Source organism: Peromyscus californicus, unplaced genomic scaffold (assembly GCF_007827085.1).
Source record: "Peromyscus californicus insignis strain IS unplaced genomic scaffold, ASM782708v3 Scaffold_4__1_contigs__length_199733344, whole genome shotgun sequence".
NCBI lineage: Eukaryota > Metazoa > Chordata > Mammalia > Rodentia > Cricetidae > Peromyscus > Peromyscus californicus.
Window position 1 is genome coordinate 21,593,514 of NW_026294562.1, and position 19,631 is coordinate 21,613,144.

At 42.4% G+C, this 19,631-nt stretch overlaps 1 protein-coding gene across 2 annotated transcripts in view; it reads right to left on the reverse strand.

Annotated features, from left to right (window-relative positions):
• Nucleotides 1–2,784: 2,784 nt before the first annotated feature.
• The window catches only part of Cc2d2b (coiled-coil and C2 domain containing 2B), an 88,513-nt gene continuing 71,666 nt past the window's right edge, over nt 2,785–19,631 (reverse strand). Inside the window, exons 28-34 of one of the 2 annotated variants that reach the window (XM_052762240.1) lie at nt 18,318–18,407; nt 14,494–14,607; nt 12,282–12,416; nt 11,821–11,943; nt 6,849–6,907; nt 5,453–5,627; nt 2,785–2,980 (exon numbers count right to left, since the gene is read on the reverse strand). In XM_052762240.1, the coding sequence (XP_052618200.1) occupies nt 2,792–2,980; nt 5,453–5,627; nt 6,849–6,907; nt 11,821–11,943; nt 12,282–12,416; nt 14,494–14,607; nt 18,318–18,407 (885 nt within the window). In that variant the 3' untranslated portion in view covers nt 2,785–2,791. Of the gene's footprint in view, nt 6,908–9,082; nt 11,154–11,820; nt 11,944–12,281; nt 12,417–14,493; nt 14,608–18,317; nt 18,408–19,631 lie in introns of those variants that run through there. The other variant, XR_008223105.1, reaches the window with a different exon arrangement.

The window sequence follows — 19,631 nt, forward strand, 5'->3', positions numbered from 1 at the left end:
ATTTCCATGTCATTTATGGTATTTAAATAGTACCCAGGTCGTCCATTTCCAGTTTATGACTACTAAGCAGGTTTATGGCGATAATTTGGCTTCCAAATGATTAAGAGTCCAGGCCTTTCTTGACCTTTTCAGAAAAGTGGGCCACACACTGTAATCGTCTGTGTGATCCTGTAATAAGCGGGTTGTCCTATAGTCTCTACTTTGAAGACCTTGTTTACAGGGAGATATTTGTTCAGAAATCATGTATTATTTTCTAGACTTAGATGGCTCATTATAAGATGGCAGTATTCATTCTTGTTAATGCCTGTGTATGTCTCTGGTGGTCTTAAGATTATACATTCCTAAGAGGCAAGTTTCAGTTTTACTATTTCTTTATTCCTTTAGAGTGAGCTGGGCACAAAGCAGTTACTTATCTGAACTTGTTTTCTCGCAGTTTATGTTCTACTGGAAAGAGAGAATCATAATAAATGAAAGATAAATCCATACCACATGGTAACAAGTGGTGTGAGGGAAACAAGGTAAGAGGGTGGAGAGGTGGACATTGTTCTATGACGTGGGGAGCCATGCAAAGGCCTGAGGGGAAGTAAGTGGCCGGTATCTAGCTGGGAGACGGGTGTGCCAGACAGAGGCAGACAACAAATGTGGAAGGGCTCTCGGGAGAAAACACATCTGGAAGAAAATGGAGGATTTATGTCTTGGGTAAAGATACTCCAAACCTCGCAAGTGACCAGAAAAGGTCGGAAAGTGAACGGGCAAGGCACCCACCCCGCAGAGAATGGGAACTAGAGTTGGGTTGCGGCCTGAGGCACAAGAAGTTTGGCAAGAGATGAGGATGAGACCAGGTTCTCTGCAAAGCTTTTGTAACTTTGGGAACTTCGGGCAGTAGGAAGCCGCCATACTCTGGCAGTATAGACACTAACGTCAGAACACACAGAGGAGATTATTCATGAAGCTTTCTATACTTGATGTGTGTCCATGAAATGCTGTATGCTGAGTACTAGGGGAGAGAGTCAGCAGTCCAGTGCTTGCCCAGCATACCTGAGGCCTTGGGTGGCTTTGTGCAGTACCACACAAACACACCATTGTAAACCAAATACGTAATATGCATTCAAACGTTAAAAAATATATTTAATTGAAAAATTAAGTTGCTTTTAATTAAAATGAAACACTTTTAAGTAAATGCATGCAAAAGACAAAACATTCAACCACTATAAAATAAAGCATAATAACCAGCAGATTCCTTTCTCCACTGACCCCACTTCCTCCCAGAGGCACCACGACTACTGTGTCTTTTGTTGTACCTTCCCAGAAATACACAGATCTTCATGTCAACACATGAATGCAACCCCCTTGCCTCATTTTGGGTGTAAAATGGTACCTCATTCCATAGTATATTGTGCACCTTGTCTGTGTCCTGCAGTCTAGTATAGTGAACATTCAGGATCTTCTCGGGCTCCATCCAATTCTTGTGGATACAAAACACTAGGAGCCAGAAGCCCTGGGCCCTGTTCCTGATTTGTTTCCTTGGTACAAATTTACACCTGTGTACTATTTAAGTCCCACCCAGTATCTCTGCCTACAATACCATCGTCTCCCACTTAGATTTGGATAAGCTCATTTACTGGTCTTAATGCATTGACACCTGTCAACCTTCTCGAAAATATTTGACAATTGGCAGTTGGAGAGGCTGAGGGAAGGTAGGTCACACCTGTAATTGAACTTGATATGGAAGATCCTAATGATGTTTCCAAGCCACTATGGTGCAGAATGTTAAGGACAGACTTTATGCTATTCTCAAATATAGGGGCCAAAATTTGCATATATTTAGAATATGTAATTTGCCAGTGAGTACTCCAAAATTAAAAATTTACATACATTTTTACTTCTGGTTAAAATGGACATAGACTGTTACTATCTACCTGACTGGGCCACAGGATACCCACTGATGAAGCATCCCAGATATACATGTGAAGGCAGTGGTTTGGAGAATACATGACTTGGTAAGCTGAGTAAAGCAGATTGCCCTTCTGAATGTGGGTAGTCCTCATCCAGTCAGATGGAAGTTTGAGTAGACTTAAAAGACTGCCCTTCCTCAATCGAGTAAGTGGGATTTCCTCTTGCTTAATTTCTTTAAGCTGGGACATAGGTCTTTTCTGGCTCTTTGACTCAAACTGAAACAGGCTTTTCTTACACCTGGAGCTTACTGGCTGTCAGACTAGAACATGACTTCAGGGTTCCCTCTGAGGAATTTTTACCTGGAATTGTACTAGAAGGAGCATCAAATGTACCCATGTCTCATTAGTGCTGACAACATCCTGCAAAGTCAGGCTCTCACTCAACAGGGGATCACAGTTGCCTGGGAGCTTGTTGAAAACAAGGCTGCTCTCCTCTCAGTGTTCAGATTCAGGAAGTCTTGAGTAGATCTTGGACTCTTCACTCTTACTAAGACTCTCAGGATAGCTCGGATGGAGGTGGCATGACTTCCATGATTGACCTTAGGGAGCAGGCCAGAATTGATTCTTTTCCAGGATGAGCTCTAATGTGAAATCAAAGCAGCCAGGCTACCCGAGGGTCTCCCAGAAGAGGTGTGTTGGTAAGGAGGTATCCAGACTCATCCTCAAAGCCTGAGAAAGGGGTGCTGATGTGATCTCCATAGTTCCCAACTCTATTCAGGATCCCAAATTATGCCTAGCATTGGTGAACTCAAAAATAAGCAGTAAAAATCTCCAGGTGACAGGAAAGCATGGATCTAGGAGACCATAGTACTTTTTGCCTTTTCCCTTCTTCCCTTTCACTGATATCGGGCTAAAGAAGCCAAATAGACCCACACAGATAGTATGTTGTTTGGGTATGGATGAATGTATACAGCTAAAGCAAATTCCATCTGCGGAAATTCAGAAGAGTGAATTCCAGTCTGGTACACGGCATCAATGACTGATTGGACATCTGTGTAGGGCATCTGGATGGGAAATCCTGTGACCTGGATAAGGTTAGAACAACACAATGTCACATTACAGTCTAGAAGAAGTTTGGAATTACCATATGCAGAAAGATCACAGAAGCCTTCGTGATGTGGCAGTATTAACAACAACTGGCGTTTGTGAGGGACTGTGATATTCCAGATAGTGTTACATAAGCCACAGAAAACCATATGAGGTAAGTTCTGTTATCAACCCCACTCTACAGACTGGCTAGAGAACAACCAGGGCTGTTTGACGCAAAAATCTGTACAGTTGATAGATAACAAACTTGGACCCTTGCTATGGGATGCTTTCCTATACGCTGTGAATATGTGTTGCTCTCATTGGTTGATAAATAAAGCTGTTTGGCCAATGTAAGGTTAGGCGGGACATTCAAACGAAAGATGGAGATGAAGAAGAGTGAAGTCAGGAGAGATGCCAGCCAGCTGCCCAAGGAACAAGATGTCAGCAGACCGGTAACACGGCCATGTGTCAACATATCGATTAGTAGAAATGGATTAATTTAAGATGAAGGAGCTAGCTAGTAAGAAGCCTGAGCCATAGGCCATACAGTTTGTAATTAATATAAGCCTCTGTGTGTTTACTTGGGACTAAGCAGCTGTGAGACTAGGCAGGACACAGGAAAACTTCTGACTACAGACCCTCTAGATAGCAAACTGCCAAAAAGGAAATGTTGGGGGTCCTACATAGGAGGACTGTAAATAGAATTTTTGAGGTGTTTATTCAGCAATAATTATGTTTATATTAAGTCAGTACTGTGTGATAGTACTGAAGGAATGTGGGTCTAAGAAATGTTACATAATAGTACACAGATGACAATCATGAACCCTTTATACAGCCTTCTATTGCTTCCCTTGGGAAGATTTTTCTCATCCTTAAATCTGCTAACATGTTTTTTCTGTGTGCACTGTCCTCTCTCTAGCTCACCTAACAAGATTTCATCATTAGTGTTTTCTGATCTGCCTCTGGTCCGTGACCTCTGTGAATGCACTCAATTGTGTCTCTATTGTTTACTGCCATAATTCCAATGTTTAGCCTAGGTCCTGGCACAGAACAGAAACAATGTTTAGCATTTACTAAGCACGAGATGTTGAGTGCAGTACTAAGTATAAAACTCACTTAATCCTCACCACAATCACAAAACAGACAACTATTTTACCCCCGTTATCCAATGGGACAAAAGGTATAGATGGGTTAGATGACTTCACCTAGGCTGAAACCAGTGAATGGTCAAAATAGGAGCTGACTACAGGCTGCAGGGCTCAACCTTGACCCAATTATTGTCTACTATGCATTATTAGTCTGATATTTTTACATAGAAACTCCAAGCTTTAAACCTTGGCGTGTATTTAACTAATTAACTATTTGTGTATCTCTTTAATCCCAACTTCTATTAAAAACAAAGAAAAATAAGAACAGCTTCCTTCTTATTCTTGAATGGATGGTACCTGCAGACCCCTCTCTGACTGCTGAGGTACTCAGCTCCTAGCAGATCTTTCTCTTAGGGAGTCCTCCTGGGAGACATCTAGCTTCCTGGGTGGTAGAAGGGGGAGAGTCTCACTCTTAGAAAACTGGGGTTTCTAAGAGCCCGATGGACCAGTTACTAGAGAACAGGTGGGGTATGCGAAGGAATGCTGGTGCTAGACTAAGAAAAGAGAAGACTGACAGATGTCCACCTCATGTGTTTATGGACTTGCTGGACTTGAGGTGCCTTTTTACTACCCAGGGAGACATCAATGCACTGATGATGGTGAAAGGTGAGGTTGGGTGTCAAGGTCCAGGCTGGACATGAAGTTGGCAGTAATTTGCATACAGAGATAACTGAATTTTCCTGGACTTCTCCTGCCCAGAAGCAATGACACAATCCAATAGGTTATTAGAAATCATTTCCCAATTTCCTAGTTTCAGAGTGGACGTCTCTTTTCAAAGTTCACCATTTATGTGTCAGAAAACATACAGTTGGTTCTAAGAAAATGCCATGCATGTAATGTTGATTACATCACAACTTTTTGGTCTATATGTAAATAGAATCCAGGCTGAAGGGCTCAATCTTGACTTAATTATTGTCTACTATCCATTATTAGTCTGATATTTTTTACATAGAAACTCTAAGCTTTAAACCTTGGCTTATATTTAACTATATTTTATTTATCTCTTTAATCCCAAATTTTATTAAAACAAAGAAAAATAAGAAAAAACTTCCTCCTTATTCCTGAATGGATGGTACCTGCAGACCTCTCCCTGACTGCTGAGGTTCTCAGGTCCTAACAGATCTCTCTTTCTATCAGAGAGATCTCCTAGGAGACATGTAGCCCCCTGGATGGTGGAGCAAGAGATTCTCACTCTTAGGATTTCCAACTCATCTGTCTGGTGACCAAGAAAAGAGGCATTTCAGAGATAGTTCAGATTTGCTGTTATTTTAACAACAGGTTAAAACCAAATGTCATTTGCACATTAAATCATATACAAACCCTGTAAAACTGTAGCAGCCTTTCTAACTCACTGTCTTCAAATGAAGCAAAACTTCCCGTGTAAAACTCCAGCTTAGGAAGGATTTGCCGCAGAACAGAAGTGCACTGTCGATTCCAGCGTGTTGGGTGCTTAGGTCGCCATTCCATCATCTTACATTTCAGTGTCCTTTCCAGCCTACAGTGAGAATGCAGAGACTCCATGACAAATTGTGACTCACTTAGTGAATGTCACAAGCACTATGTCACTTCAGGAATGAGAAAGAAACTTGGGAGATTTAGGAGGGAAGCAGGCATTGACAGTGAGGGTGGGTCTCAATGGGAGCTGACATCAGAATGCTTCACCTTCTGATAATGATGCAAGTGGAGTCTGGGCCCCTAGAGCCTGTAGTCTAAGTAGTTCTAGAAGCAATTCTAATGCAAATTAGTTGGGAACCCTTTCCCTACTGCATTTATTCCTTGTTAAGAACAGGGAAATGGGGGCTGGAGAGAGAAGTCTCAACAGTTAAGAGCACTGGCTGCTCTTCTAGAGGACCCAGGTTCAATTCCTAACTCCTGTGTGGTGGCTCACAACCATCTGTAACTGCAGTTTCAGGGGAGCTGAAGTCCTCTTTTGGCCTTTGTGGGCACCAGACATGCATGTGGTAAACACCCACACACATATGCAGGTAAATACATACATATATATATATATATATATATATATATATATATATATATATATAATGTAAATGTTAATAGTTCTCTTTCTAATCTCAAAAAGGGGGTAGTAATGGTGGCTGGGGATGGAGTAAGCTGGTATGCTATCAAGAAAAGGAAGTAACAAAATGAATTTGGTCTCATTGTTTTGACTGACTGACAGTGGGTTACATTCCAGCCTGCTGTGTGAGTGTAAGCCCCTGCAGGAAGTCAGATTCAGAAGCTGCTGACACACGTGGAGTACAAGTGAAGCCTACTATTTAGTCTATGGCCCATTTGGGACTTGATTGAGGCTCTCCATTAGGCAGTGAATGTATATGTTTGGGAGATATCCAGGATTGACAGTGAGGTTTGGATAGTTTGTACTATCCAACTGAGATATTTCACCACAACCAGGGTCATGGCCATTAACCTTCCTATCCTTCTAGAAGGATTATTACCATAGGCTTACCAACTATCTACACTGAATGTTTCAACCATGGCCTATGATGTCCGGAGTTAACTTACACTGTCCTTTCAAGGGGTTCTTTACTTGGTGGAGAGACCATTTATCAATGCTAACACCAAGAGAGTGTAGTTCAGTAGGACTAGCTGGTGTAATCTCCCCTTACATGCTTCTGTTGCTAAGTCTAAGGAGCACTTTGAAAGGCTGGGTAAAGACTAGAGGGTGGGACAAGAGATGGGCTCGAGGACACAGTACCTGCTCTTCAGATCTTCTACCATGCTTTTGTTAGTATCGGAATAAACTATTTCTTCAGGCTGAAATGCAGACAGCTGAAAGTTAGGAACATTCTAGAGACCACCTTTAGATCCCAGTCACCCCTTAAGTCCTGGGGCTGGGAAGGCTGGACCCAAAATAGTCTCTCATGGTAAAAGCAATCTCAAATTCACACAAAGACCACACATTTACTTTGATTTCCACACTACTTAACTCAGCATGGGGGCAGGGTTATAAAAGAGATACTTTTCATGGCTAAGACACATTTGCTATTCTCATTTCTTTTTTTAGCCAAGTATCTGGCATGCTTATTGGTATCGCCAAATGGTCTCACAACACTGGTCTCTTATACCTATGGTGACTTTGGCAAAGTTACATAATATAATTTCTGATTCTCAGTTACTTTGATCATTAGAACAGGAACAATAGTTGTGCCTTACTGCCTTTAAGTCTTAGAACTATTTTAAAATAAAGCAATACATGTAAAGCCTGGCATTTATGGAATGCTCAATAAACATCAGATAATACTGTTACTCTTCTGACATGGTTTATAACCATCCTTTTCTGGGTCTATATTTCTTGTAGCTGGCAGGAACCAATTCCTTGTGTCTGTGTGTACCTGCATATGTGTGTGTACTTAAATACACAGAGAATCCATTTCACACTCTCATCTCCAAACCTTTGCTCAGTTTCACACCTCTAGCCAACAGTAGGGAGCAGTATTCTTCATGTTGCTCACTTACTGTTCTGCGTGGGGTTTACAACTGAAGTTCCTGCCTAACCCAGCTCTACCTTCCTTGTGAGATTCACGAGGGCTGTTCTGAGGGGTTGGGTTCTGACAGCTACTACTTGGGGTATTCTGAACTGGGAAATAGAGGCAGCTGGAGGGATAGGGACAAGTGATCTCCAGAGTGGAATGAAAGTTGTGCAAAAAGGAAACAACACTTGATAAGCCTTTAGTTCCCGAACCGTGGCCCCAGAACCAACCCTGGACATACGAACTTGTGAAAAATGCCAATCCTCAGCTCTGCTTTCATGCCCACCGAATCCGAAACTAGTTTGCTTTAACAAGTCTCCACGATGGTTCTGATCCCTGCTGTGGCTAGACAGCTACTATTGTAAAGAGCAGGCTCAGGCCCACTGAACACAGCAGCACAGGTTCGAGTCTGAACTCCAGAGACACCTTGAGGGGGCTGCAGCTACTCTAGACAGAGCACTGAGACTGATTCCCTGACCTGGCGGCCATTCTCTGCCCGTGAGGAATTCCAGTGGATTAGTGAGCCCCTTCTGGCCTGAGTATGTTGACTTGGCAAATCCTTTGATAGGGGTTTTGTGAGCTTTCCAGTTTTGCCGACGATACCTTTCTTTGCAAGAACTTGCAAAACTTCCTCAAAACTACAAAAAGGTTGCCTGTCGATCTTGGCTCTGGGTGTCTGGATGAGCCTGTATTACACAATGAAAGGTGTGTTCTTGATCATGTCAAATAGCGGTCAGTGAGTGGCTTGTTTTGGGATGGGTGTGGGAAGGCAGGAGACTGACTGGAGAGAGCTCCAGCTCAATGGTTGCTTGCCTTGCGTGCACAAAGCCATGGGTTCAGCTCCAAGCACCACAAAAAGTCAACAGATAGTCAAGTCCAACAGCACAGAAGCTTTTGAAAAACTACATTTGATTATGGCCTCCTGTATGACGTTGGCTTCTGACTTCCCTGTCGATTAAAGCTCAAGTCTCTACCAGCACTTGCTCATCCCTCGACCCAGCTCTGCTCATGCAGCAACCAAAATGTTCTGGAAGCTCTGGAAAGACATTTCCTGGCCACTGCAGGTCGTGCTGCTAGCTGTCCCTTGGAGGCCATTCTTTTCCCTGAATTCCAAGGAGACAAGTTCCGCTCACTTAGCTTGTCACTCACTTTCCTGAAGCCCCTGAACTCTCCTCCCTCCTCCTCCCAGAGCTCCCCCAAAACAACAAACAAACAAACAAAACCACCCCCACACATTCATGACTTCTGCAGCAGCACTCATCATCCCCCATTCCCCTACCCCCCACCCCACCCTCAGGGCTAGTGCTTGGGGTTCAGTTATTTGCTTTTCCTCCTTGAAAACATACACCAAAAATTAGGAATGTGTATTTTACCTTGTGGCAGCTATATCCAACTAAACACCACCTGACTAGACAAGAAATGACTAAACAGGCAAAACCCAAACAAACAAAACACAAACCTCAGAATAGATTATTCTCTCTAGGAGGCAGCCGTGCTGTGGCCCAGGCTAGAGGGTGGTAGAGGAAGCATGGACGCAGACTGTACATGTGGTTTGCTCAAGAAAGATAAGCACATTTCCCTTTTTTAAAAATGGCACTTCAAACAGGAAATACAAAAATACATACATATGCTTGATCTGTGTGGAGAATGTTTAGAAGAATGCACAAGGAACTGGTGGACAGTAGTTATTTCTTAGGAGATGGGGAAAAAGACTTTGAAGGTGGGGAAAATTCTATATTCCTTGGTATTCTTAACTTTCCCCCCTGGGGTTATGTATTCCTTTTAATACTATGAGTTGTCTTGAATTCACAGACAATCATGGAGAAAGACATAATACCCAACATATGGCCACTTGGATATATATACTCATTGCCTTCCTCTATATTTGTTTAGATTTTTATTCATTAGTTTTTATTTTACTTATCTATTTATTTTGCAGTACTGAGAATCACACCAAGTGCCTCGTGCATGATAGGAAAATGCTCTACCACTGAGCTACATCCCTGGTCCTTACTTTAGATTTTTAAAAAAAGAACAAAGACAAGATAGTTCTTTATGTATATGTAGTTCTCAGCTATTGCTCCAGTGTCTGCTTGAATGCTGTAATACTCTGTCATGATGATAATGGACTAAACCTCTGAAACTGTAAGCAAGCCTCCAATTAAATGCATTATCTTATAATAGTTGCCTTGGTCATGGTGTCTCTTCAAAGCAATAGAACAGTGACTAAGACAGAAACTGGTACCAGTATAGTAAGCTATTGCTGTGACAGACCTGACCAGGTTGTTTTGGGAAGAACTGTGAAAGGACTTTGGAACTTTGGGCTAGAAAAGCCACTGAGTATTGAGAGCTCAGTGGGCTGTTCTGTAGGAGCTTAGAAGAGAAGAGTGTTGAAAACAACGCAGATGAGAAAGCCTTGGCTTGAGAAGCTTCAGAGGGAAGCAAAGAGTGCCAGGCCATTTGTGGGAAGAAGCTATGGTGTCCGATGAGCTGGAGCTGAAGAATCAGCTGTGATTGACAAGAGACCAGAACCACTAAAGTAAAACCTTTCCTTTGCTGGGACAATGGACTCTGGTCAGCTGGGCTGAAGAACCAGCTGTGATTAAGAAGAGGCCAGCGTCATTGAGGTGAAATCTTTTGGGAAGTGTTTCCTCAGAGTCAGCACATGTGTATACTATTAACAATTCGTGCTACACTAAGCTCTCTCTATATCCTTCTATGTATACTACTCTCTGATATTGCTCTAAACCCCTCCAGTCTAAAGGTAATTTCTAACCTGAAGTTGGTATTTAGCATTCCTATAAATGCCTTTCCAACTCTATTGTATATAAAAGTGTGTATATATGTATAATACATATAAACACAATGTGTTTTCAAACTTAAGTGGTTTTATACTTTGTACATTATTTACATTACACTTTTTATATTCATTCTTGTTGATATGCATAGCTCTAGGCCAGCACTTCTCAACCTTGGCTAGAAATTGAAATTGGAATTGGGGAGCTTGAAAAACTACTGATAGGCAGATTCACCCATATAGTCTACGATAATCCATGCACAGATTGAGAACTTCTGCAAACTGGTTCAAACATTTTCCAGGGCTGTGGAAGAATTCACTGTATGAGTATTTCACATCTCACAGACCATTTTTCTAATTGTGAACTGTTTCTAATTCCTCACTAGTTCATTCTGTTCATCCATGCCATTTGGTTCTCTGCTGGCCACTGTGGTCTTCTCCCGGTGCATGTTTTCTAGGGCACACAGCTAGAGGGTATAATTGGTGATCACAAGTTGAGCGTGTTCAGCTTTATCACATTATCAGGCAGTTTACACCTGCCCCATTTCTCTGCTTTTTGTTAACACTTGGTTGATCACACATCTTTTCCTCAAGTTGTATTTCCCCCATTATAAGTGAGGCTGTGCATTTGAATTTCTGCTTCTATGAATTGTCTTTTGCCTGTTAGTCTATTCTTTTCCTCCTCTTTCCTCCTCACTGTCCCCCTCCCTTTCTTTTGGCCCACAGCTCCTAATTTGTGGACTTTGTAATTGCCTTCACTCTGTCTCTCCATTGCCCTCCATCCAGAAAGTACAAACTGATCACAGCACAGATCTGCTGGCCATAACATTTAGATCCTGGGTCAGTTCTGGTCTCCTGCCTCCTGAACACCTTTTTCTTCCCATCTTATTTGAAAATAGGAGAAAGAGAGCTCCATCATAGTCCCTGGCTTCAGAAGGGCTGCCTGCTCTAGCTCCCTCTCTTGCTGAAGTGGTTTTAGACCTCGTTGCCATCCTTGCTTCAGCCCCACCCACTGTACTCTTTCTGTCCTGTTTTCATTCTACAAGACAACTACTATGGTTTGTGATTCAGAGAAGCACTCTTATTTATCGTTTTTATACTTGATCATCACCGATGTAAAAACCTACTACGCCATGTTGAACATTACATGCTGTATTTCTGATGGGGAAAAGGTTATAAGATCTAAAGAACACTCAACATTACATTTTTCCCTCAAATTCTTTTTTTCTGCAGATCCAGGAACGGGGTCAAATTAGTCCAAATGTAATTTGCATGGCAGAGAAGATTCATTTTCGGTGAACAATGCCGAGCAATTCAACAACCAGGGCCTGCCACAACTAACAAAGATGAGAAGCAATACTAACACTTATGCAGACACACTTGAAAGAGTATTTATTTACCTGTACACTCTGGGCTTTTGTCCCCTGAAAGTCTTTTGGCAGCAACTGTTTCCAGAAGCTTTCTTTTGAATAGTCAAAATGTACAGCCATTGGTGTGTTATTTTGTTGAATATTAAACCAGACCTATAAAGACATTAACAAAAAGTCAGTGTAAGCCCACGGAAACACAAGACCCATGGTGGGTAAGAGTGGTGCAAAATATTACAGCCTGGTACTCAACCAAGTGGCCGAAGCCAAGGGAGGCCTGAAGGAGGAGCCGATTCTACGGTGCTGCAAGGGCAGCATTAGCTTGGTAGTGCCACTGTTGGAAGTTCTACCAACTGGCTTTAAGGATAAAAGATGGCCTGATCCCTGACACCACAGACTTCTGAGTACCACCACTTCAAAGTTCCTGGGTGATTCTAATGTGTGCTCAGGATGACGTGAATAAATAACTCAAAATATTTCCTTCATATACTTACGTTTCTATCATTGAACAAACAGTCCACACTTTGCAAGGGGCAAAATGGGTCAAACTGCTTATGACACTGCCCTGTTGATGGATTCCAAAGCAAAGACTCTCCAGTTTCTTGGGTTAATACATAAGCCACGTGCCCCTGCATAGGGAAAAGGATTCAGTCATTATTCTGAGCTTTGAAAGTTTTCTTTGGGGGTTTAAAAAATTTTGCTTCCTTTTTCTTTTAAAGGAAAAACAACTTAGCAGCAAAACAAAATAAAACCAAAAAACTCTGAAAACAACAACAATAACAACAAAAATCTAGAAAGTTCCAGAAATCCTGAGACCCAGGTAGTATGAGGATTTAGAACAAGAGACCCTGTGACCCAGTGCCACCATTGGAGGTTCTGTAGGGTACACTGATGGCAATCAAATATGTTACTCTGACAAAATCAATATGCTCTGATGACTCTCCAACAGTTCTAAAGCATTTTGTGACAGGGTCACTTTGGTCTATTCACACAAAAAAGCTGTGGGGACTCACTTGGTTAGAATATACTTGGAGACTGAACACCCGGCAGAGTAGGGGAGAGAGACTGGTCTATGGCTAAGAGGGAATCATTAAAGGAGTTTAAAAATCCACTAAATTAAAATCGAGAGCAGGACTTGGAATTAGAAGCTGACGGATACAGGAAGGCATTCTGATGACTAGGAAGCCGGGGCTGGGGAGCTGGCTCTGTGGGTAGACACTTGCCATGCAAGGCTAGCGACCTGATCCTGGGGACTCACGTAAAATTACAAGGACAGCCCCACAGAGTTCTCTTCTCACCTCCACACGTGCACCTCGGCATGCTGCCCCCCTTACATGCTAATAACAATAAATACTTACTTAGAAAAGATACTAAGAATTGGTTATGGGACCAGTGAGGTGGCTGAGCAGGTAAAAGCCTGCTGGCCTGACCCCAGGACCCTGTGTGAAGGTGGGAGAGAAGGCACTCTAAAGTTTTCCTATGACCATCACAAGTGTGCTGTGCCATGTGCCTCCTCAATAATAAACACAATTGTAAAGTTTTTCAAAAATAATTATTTTGCTCTACACGTTTCTTTTTAGTGTTGACACTTTCTTAGTGAAAAAGAAATAATTCAAGTAACGATAAATTTAACATTTATTGTTTAGGCTAAGACTCACACTGATTTTCTTTTCAATTCACTCTCAATTCTGTGAGGTGGGAACATTTATTTTGCCCCTCTTTAATGAGAAATCAGAATTTAAGGGACCACAGTGACCATGAGAGGCAGGATTGCACTTCTGGGCAGAGGTTAGGATCTGAGAGGTAAATAAAGCTGAGCTCAGACCCAAATGCAGCTGCTGGGAATTAACCCTTGTCCCCAACCCAGCCAGTCTCAGCCCTGCTCTGTGTACCCTGACATCCCTAGTCTCCGGCCCAGAGCTCTTGTTCTTCACTATGCTTCTCCATAGTGAAGAAGGGGCTTCACCCCAACCACAGAATTGAGGTGAAACCGGCCTCCTATGGCGTTCCTTGGTGGATACAAATTAATGTATTTATTGAGACCTAGTTGTGTGTTTACTGCCACCTAGTGGCGTTCACTACAGCGGGGATCAAATGGGGCATTAACAAATTTGACAAGTATTAAGCAATGTCAAGGGATACTGGGAAATAAGACATAATAACAAAACAACAACAAAAAGACCTAAGACTGGAAATGCTGACATGTGGACAGCTATCCATGCAGGGCTCGAAGCAGCTACAAAGGACAGCTTCTGGAGGGATATATTCACAAGTATATAAATTGAGTTGTAAAATGTTTCCCATCAGTAAAGATATATTTCTCATCCGTTCTTGTAAGGTTAAATCCTGGAAGACACTATTGTTGTGTTTGTTCAAGGACTTCCAATGTATCTGAAACCCAGAATGATGGTGGTGGATGAGGACAGCTCCACGCACTGATGCTGCATAACCCCGATCCCATTCATTGCACACGTGCCATAAACAGCTGCTGCTGAATGATGTAATTTAATAGCCCCAGTGGCCTTTAAAGCAGCACTGTTTTACAAGGGAAAAAGAAGCTATTCTTTGCACTGCAGAAATTTTGGTGAATTACCATTATCCTCAAGTCACAAATGTTTGCCCCTGAGACTCTCTAGGTCGCTGAAAGTCTATCAAATATGCAGCTCAAATATGGTTTAGTTTTGTTCACATTTTCCCAGCACTTACCTCTAGGACTGAAGTCCCCAGGAGCACCAATGCCTTCTTTCCAAAATACAGGAAGAAATTACAGAGAAGTATGGCGTGCTCTTCCTTATTTCCAATAGCCAAACTAATGCAGCACTGGGCAAAAGAGGAGGAACAAGAATAATACAATATAGTTAAAAGGTGGAGAAGAAGGAAGAAGAGGAGGAGAAAGGAAAGAGAAAGTCCAGTAGAGTAAGCAACACGTTTTGGGCCCTACACTTCTCTTCAGTCTTAGTGTTCTGACTTTACCAGCTGCTACTATGAAAACACAACCTAACACTCTGGCTTCGGTGAGGCAGAAGAAGAGGAGAACAATAACTTGGAGCACCAGGCCACTCTGACGATGGGACAGTTAATATGAATATTACACAGAGTGGCCAGACAATTTATATCCAAAGCGAGGCACTTTTGTTCAGGACAAGTAGTATACTGCCCTGAGCTTCCAAGGAAGTGCATCTGATAAGGAATCACACACATCTGGGGAAAAGCAATATTTGGGGCTCCGAAGCTACAGTCTGTCCTTTATCAATATAGTATTTGACTCAAAGAAAGGAAGAAATATGAGTTAGATGATGCCCAATCAGAAAGCATAGTAGAAACTTCTGTACCCTAAAGAGCTGAATGCTGAGCTACAGGTAAGAGATCAAATACAAATTGCCAAGTAAGACTGTATAGCAAGAAGGAGTGGCTGAAGACTCATCATCATAAGGAGGTTTGGTCCCTACAGTTTGTTTTATTTTTTGAGACAGGCTTTCTCTGGGTAGCCCTGGCCATCCTGGAACTTGCTACGTGGACCAGGATGGCCTTGAACTCACAGAGATCTGCCTCTTTCTGCCTCCAGAGTGCTAGGATTAAAGGCATGTGCCACCATGCCTGGGCTTAGTCCCTATAATGTTTTTAAAAGCAAAATTTTGTGTAAAACTTTGAATTTCTGGCTTTTGTTGAAAAAAATCTAAAGATGTGGCTTAAATGTTCAAATGATAGCCATCTGTTAGGTCTCTCGGGCTGTCCAACTATCCAGAGATGAGCTCAAACTGGACTAGAGGAGGATTCTTGGTGCGTAGATAAAAGCCCACATTCTTCGGGCACTTGTGAGATCTGTTCCCATTTGCCAAAAAAAGCCATTTCTCTTACCTCTGGCAAGAGGGACCTATGGCTACCCGTGGCACCTACCACACGTCATCAGAGCACATGCTGGCCCCCAGGTTCCCCAGTATCACAAGTACCTGTCACACATTACAAAGTCCACACTAGCATCCTAGCCCTTTTCACCTCTTCCTCACCCTAAACTCCCTCCAGCTCTCAGGCTTCCCTCCCCTTGGCTATTCATCTTCTTCTAACCTGCTCTTCCCACTATTCTCTCTCTTATGTACTTATTCTCTATCTCTTGCTATCTTCTTTCTCTCTCGTACTCTCACTAACTCTCTCTTATTTTCACTGTTCTCTCTCTTACTCTCTATGTCCTGCTATTCTCCCCTCTCTTGCAGACAGCCCTGGCCATGTCCAGTCTGCTGGCAATGTTCAGTTTACTTCCTTTTCTCTCTGTCCTGAACTCCTTCAGATGGCTCTGGCTGTTCTCTCTCTCATATCTACAATAAAAACCTTAACTATATCATGGGGTGGTCATGAAGGCAGTTTCTTTACTCTGCACCCTCAGACCCAGTAGCAATCTTTTGTTGAGTAGCAGTGATAACATGCAGGTGACACACATACTATCCAGATCATTACAGCCCCAGAGAGGGCCAGGCAGATGGGGTGGGATGAGGATGCTGGCAGGCTTCTGGCATCAACTGTTTACTCAACAGCATGGAAACATCTTACAGAAGCATAACAAGAGATACAACCACACCAATGTGTACTGGCTGCATCTGACACTAGATGACAGGGTTAGGAGAGACAGTAAGGAGAAACATTGGCCAAGAGGAATCTCAAGCATGTAGTAACACCTTATATTCACGGTTGGGGCCGGGGAGATGGTGCTCAGGGTATGACTGAATGCTTGTTTTCAGCTCAGCTTCTTTAATGCTTAACAGGACCATAATACCCTTGAACATGTTTTGATTAGATAGTCTCAAAAGAATCTAGACTAAATAACAGCATTCTGATTTCTGCCAGGTTCCAATTGTTTGGCTGGAACCTCCAGCTCACTTCTGCTTGATCTGGAAAGCCCCATTTCTCTCTCTCCAAGCCCCACCCTCTCAGAGGCTGAAAAGGCTCCAAAAGCCCAGTTCTGCCTTCTTGGTGGCCACCCATAACTCCTCCCTTGAAGTTGCCAGTGGCCCAAGACCTCGCCTAAAAGCCATACTTGGCACAAGTCCAGCTTACAGAGGACACATCATCACCCCTTGCCTACAGGGTATTTAAGCTCCCTCCTTTAGTTTGGGCATGTGATTTCTCCTGCCCCCTCTCCCATCTCGATCTCTGGGGGCTGGAGGACTCACCTAGGAGTTGCTTTGCTCAAAATAAACCTGTTCTTTCACTTTTTCAATTTGGCTTGTTCAGGCTTACTGTATCAGCGGAGAAACCTGCCATTGAGGTACAGAAAACCTACTACCAATCATTGGATCCTGGAGCAAAACCACCTGCATATGTCCACTTTAGTCTCACTTAGTGGAAGGCAGGGAAGCCAAGTATTAAGTTAGTTCTGTACGTCCTGGTCTGCTTTAGCCCAAATCCAGCCCCTTCAAGAAATGTAGGTAAGTGCCAGCAGAACTGTCAGCTTCAGATCAAAGTGTCCTTCTCTCCCTTTTTTAAATAAATAAATAATTAATTAATTAAATTATTTATTTTGTTAGAGTCTTACTACATTTCCATGGCTGTCTTGGAACTCACTATGTAGACCAGGCTGGCCTCTGCCTCCTCAGTGCTGGGATTAAAGCAAATAACACCATACCCAACTCTCTCTTATGATCTTTTTTATGTTTGTATTATCCAATTGAAAATATGTATTGGATGTTTGCTAAATTTAAATATGAGAAGAAATAAAAACCAAGTGTCCTTCTGCTTCGAAGAGATCATCACTGAGGTAGATGTTTATACAGTTTGAGTGTGGGGTCAATTTGAAAGCAACTCAATAAAAGCTAAGGTAGGATCGAAGAAATACTAAAATTAGGGTTTCCAAGTTTGGAAAAAATTACAGAATCCCAGTTAAATGTAAATTCCAGATAATATTAAGTGTGTGACAAATACTGCATGCGTCCTGTACTCCACTTGGCAATCTGTCTGCAAAGAACCAGAAATGGATGCTAAGGAAGTGCACAGTTACAGGAGCTCTCCATCCAGAGAAGGGGACCGGCAACACTTTTGGGAAATGACATGCTTGCTGTAGATATCAGTCTGGCCATTTCCACAGAGACAATCCACTGCTCTCTGGAGGATGTCAGAATACTCACTGCTAAAATTCCCATGGAATAAAAATATTCATGAGGAATTACTTTGAATTTTGAAAACAAATCATCTTAATGATTTATTTCCATAAATTATTAGGGAGCTGGAAAGTATACACGAGTTATCAAATACTTTCACAGTTCACAAGGCAGAACACTGGATAAGAAGTGCTACTTTAGCCGGGCGGTGGTGGCGCACGCCTTTAATACCAGCACTTGGGAGGCAGAGCCAGGAGGATCTCTGTGAGTTCGAGGCCAGCCTGGACTACCAAGTGAGTTCCAGGAAAGGCGCAAAGCTACACAGAGAAACCCTGTCTCGAAAAACCAAAAAAAAAAAAAAAAAAAGAAGTGCTACTTTAAGAGGAAAGACAAGTGAGAAATATTACACATTTAAAATGACTATAAAGTGTCATCTGTTACCTCTGATGTCATCCATATGTCAAAACCATCATTTTCATCCAATGTTTCTGTCGTAAAAGGAATCAAAGATACAAATCGAGCAATGCGGTCCTGGAATAACAGTAACTGACAGTCACTGAGTATGTCCGTTGTCCAGCATAGTGCTTTTCGAGCATTCTCTCAGAGCACACTACAGGCCTCTCAGGGGACCGAGGAACAAGCTCAGAGTGATGAAATAACTTGTTCAGACTCACCAAGATATGCTACCTGAGTCTCCGGCGATCGGGCCCAAATGGCCTGACCCAGAGAGCACTTGCTAGGTGCTATGTTTTATTGTAATAAATTGTTAGAATTTAAAATACTATAACACTGCATCAACAGGTCGACATTTTTAAAAGGTGTGAAGCAGTGGAGGCTTGAGTTGCTTTTGCTTCAAACTCTTTCTGAATTCCTTTTCTTAAAAACTTTATTAAGCTGCTGTGGCAGGAGACAGTTGTGGCCTGCTTCCTCCACAACAGAAGTCACACTGGGGATCCCCCTCCCCACTAGAATGTGGCAGACTAAGACTCAAAGGTAAGAAAGGAGGAAGGATGACAACACAGAAAATTGTTTAACATTGGAAGTGATGTGTGACAGGTGCTGTTCACGCCCAGCTGTGACTTTTTGCACTGATGTCTTCATGTGGCTAAGTCACATACCCCACAATACTCCACAAGCACACAAGAATACTGTTCTCTCCAGGGCAGTGGGTGTTAGACCAAGCAGCATGAAGAAACCACAACAGAAAAGCAGAGTACAGCTGTAGGTGGACTTTTCTTTCTCACCTGCCAGTTCCCAAATAACCGACACAGAGACTTAATATTAATTATAAATGCTCAGCCAATAGCTCAGGCTTGTTACTAGCTAACTCTTACATTTTCAATTAACTCGTGTTTTAATCTGTGCTTTGCCATGTGGCTTGGTACCTTTTCTCAGTACAGCATGCCTATCTTGCCTCTCTCTATGTCTGCTTGTGACTCCAGAGACTCTGCCCTCCTTCTTCCCAGCATCCTTGTCTGGTTCTCCCTCCTTACCTTATCCTGTCTAGCTGTCAGCCAGTCAGCTTCTTTATTAAACCAATCACAGACATATATTCACACAGTGTAAAGGAATATTCCACATACAGTAAAAAGCAACCTAAATCCAGACTTTGATTTTTAGCTCCTGTTAAGAGAGCTTTGTAACTCACAAATAACATAAATTGTCTGAAGAGAACAAATCACCTAGATTGATCCCCAAATAAAAGATACACCTGATTCTTCACACATGCTCCATGATCTTGATGAAGCTGCTAAA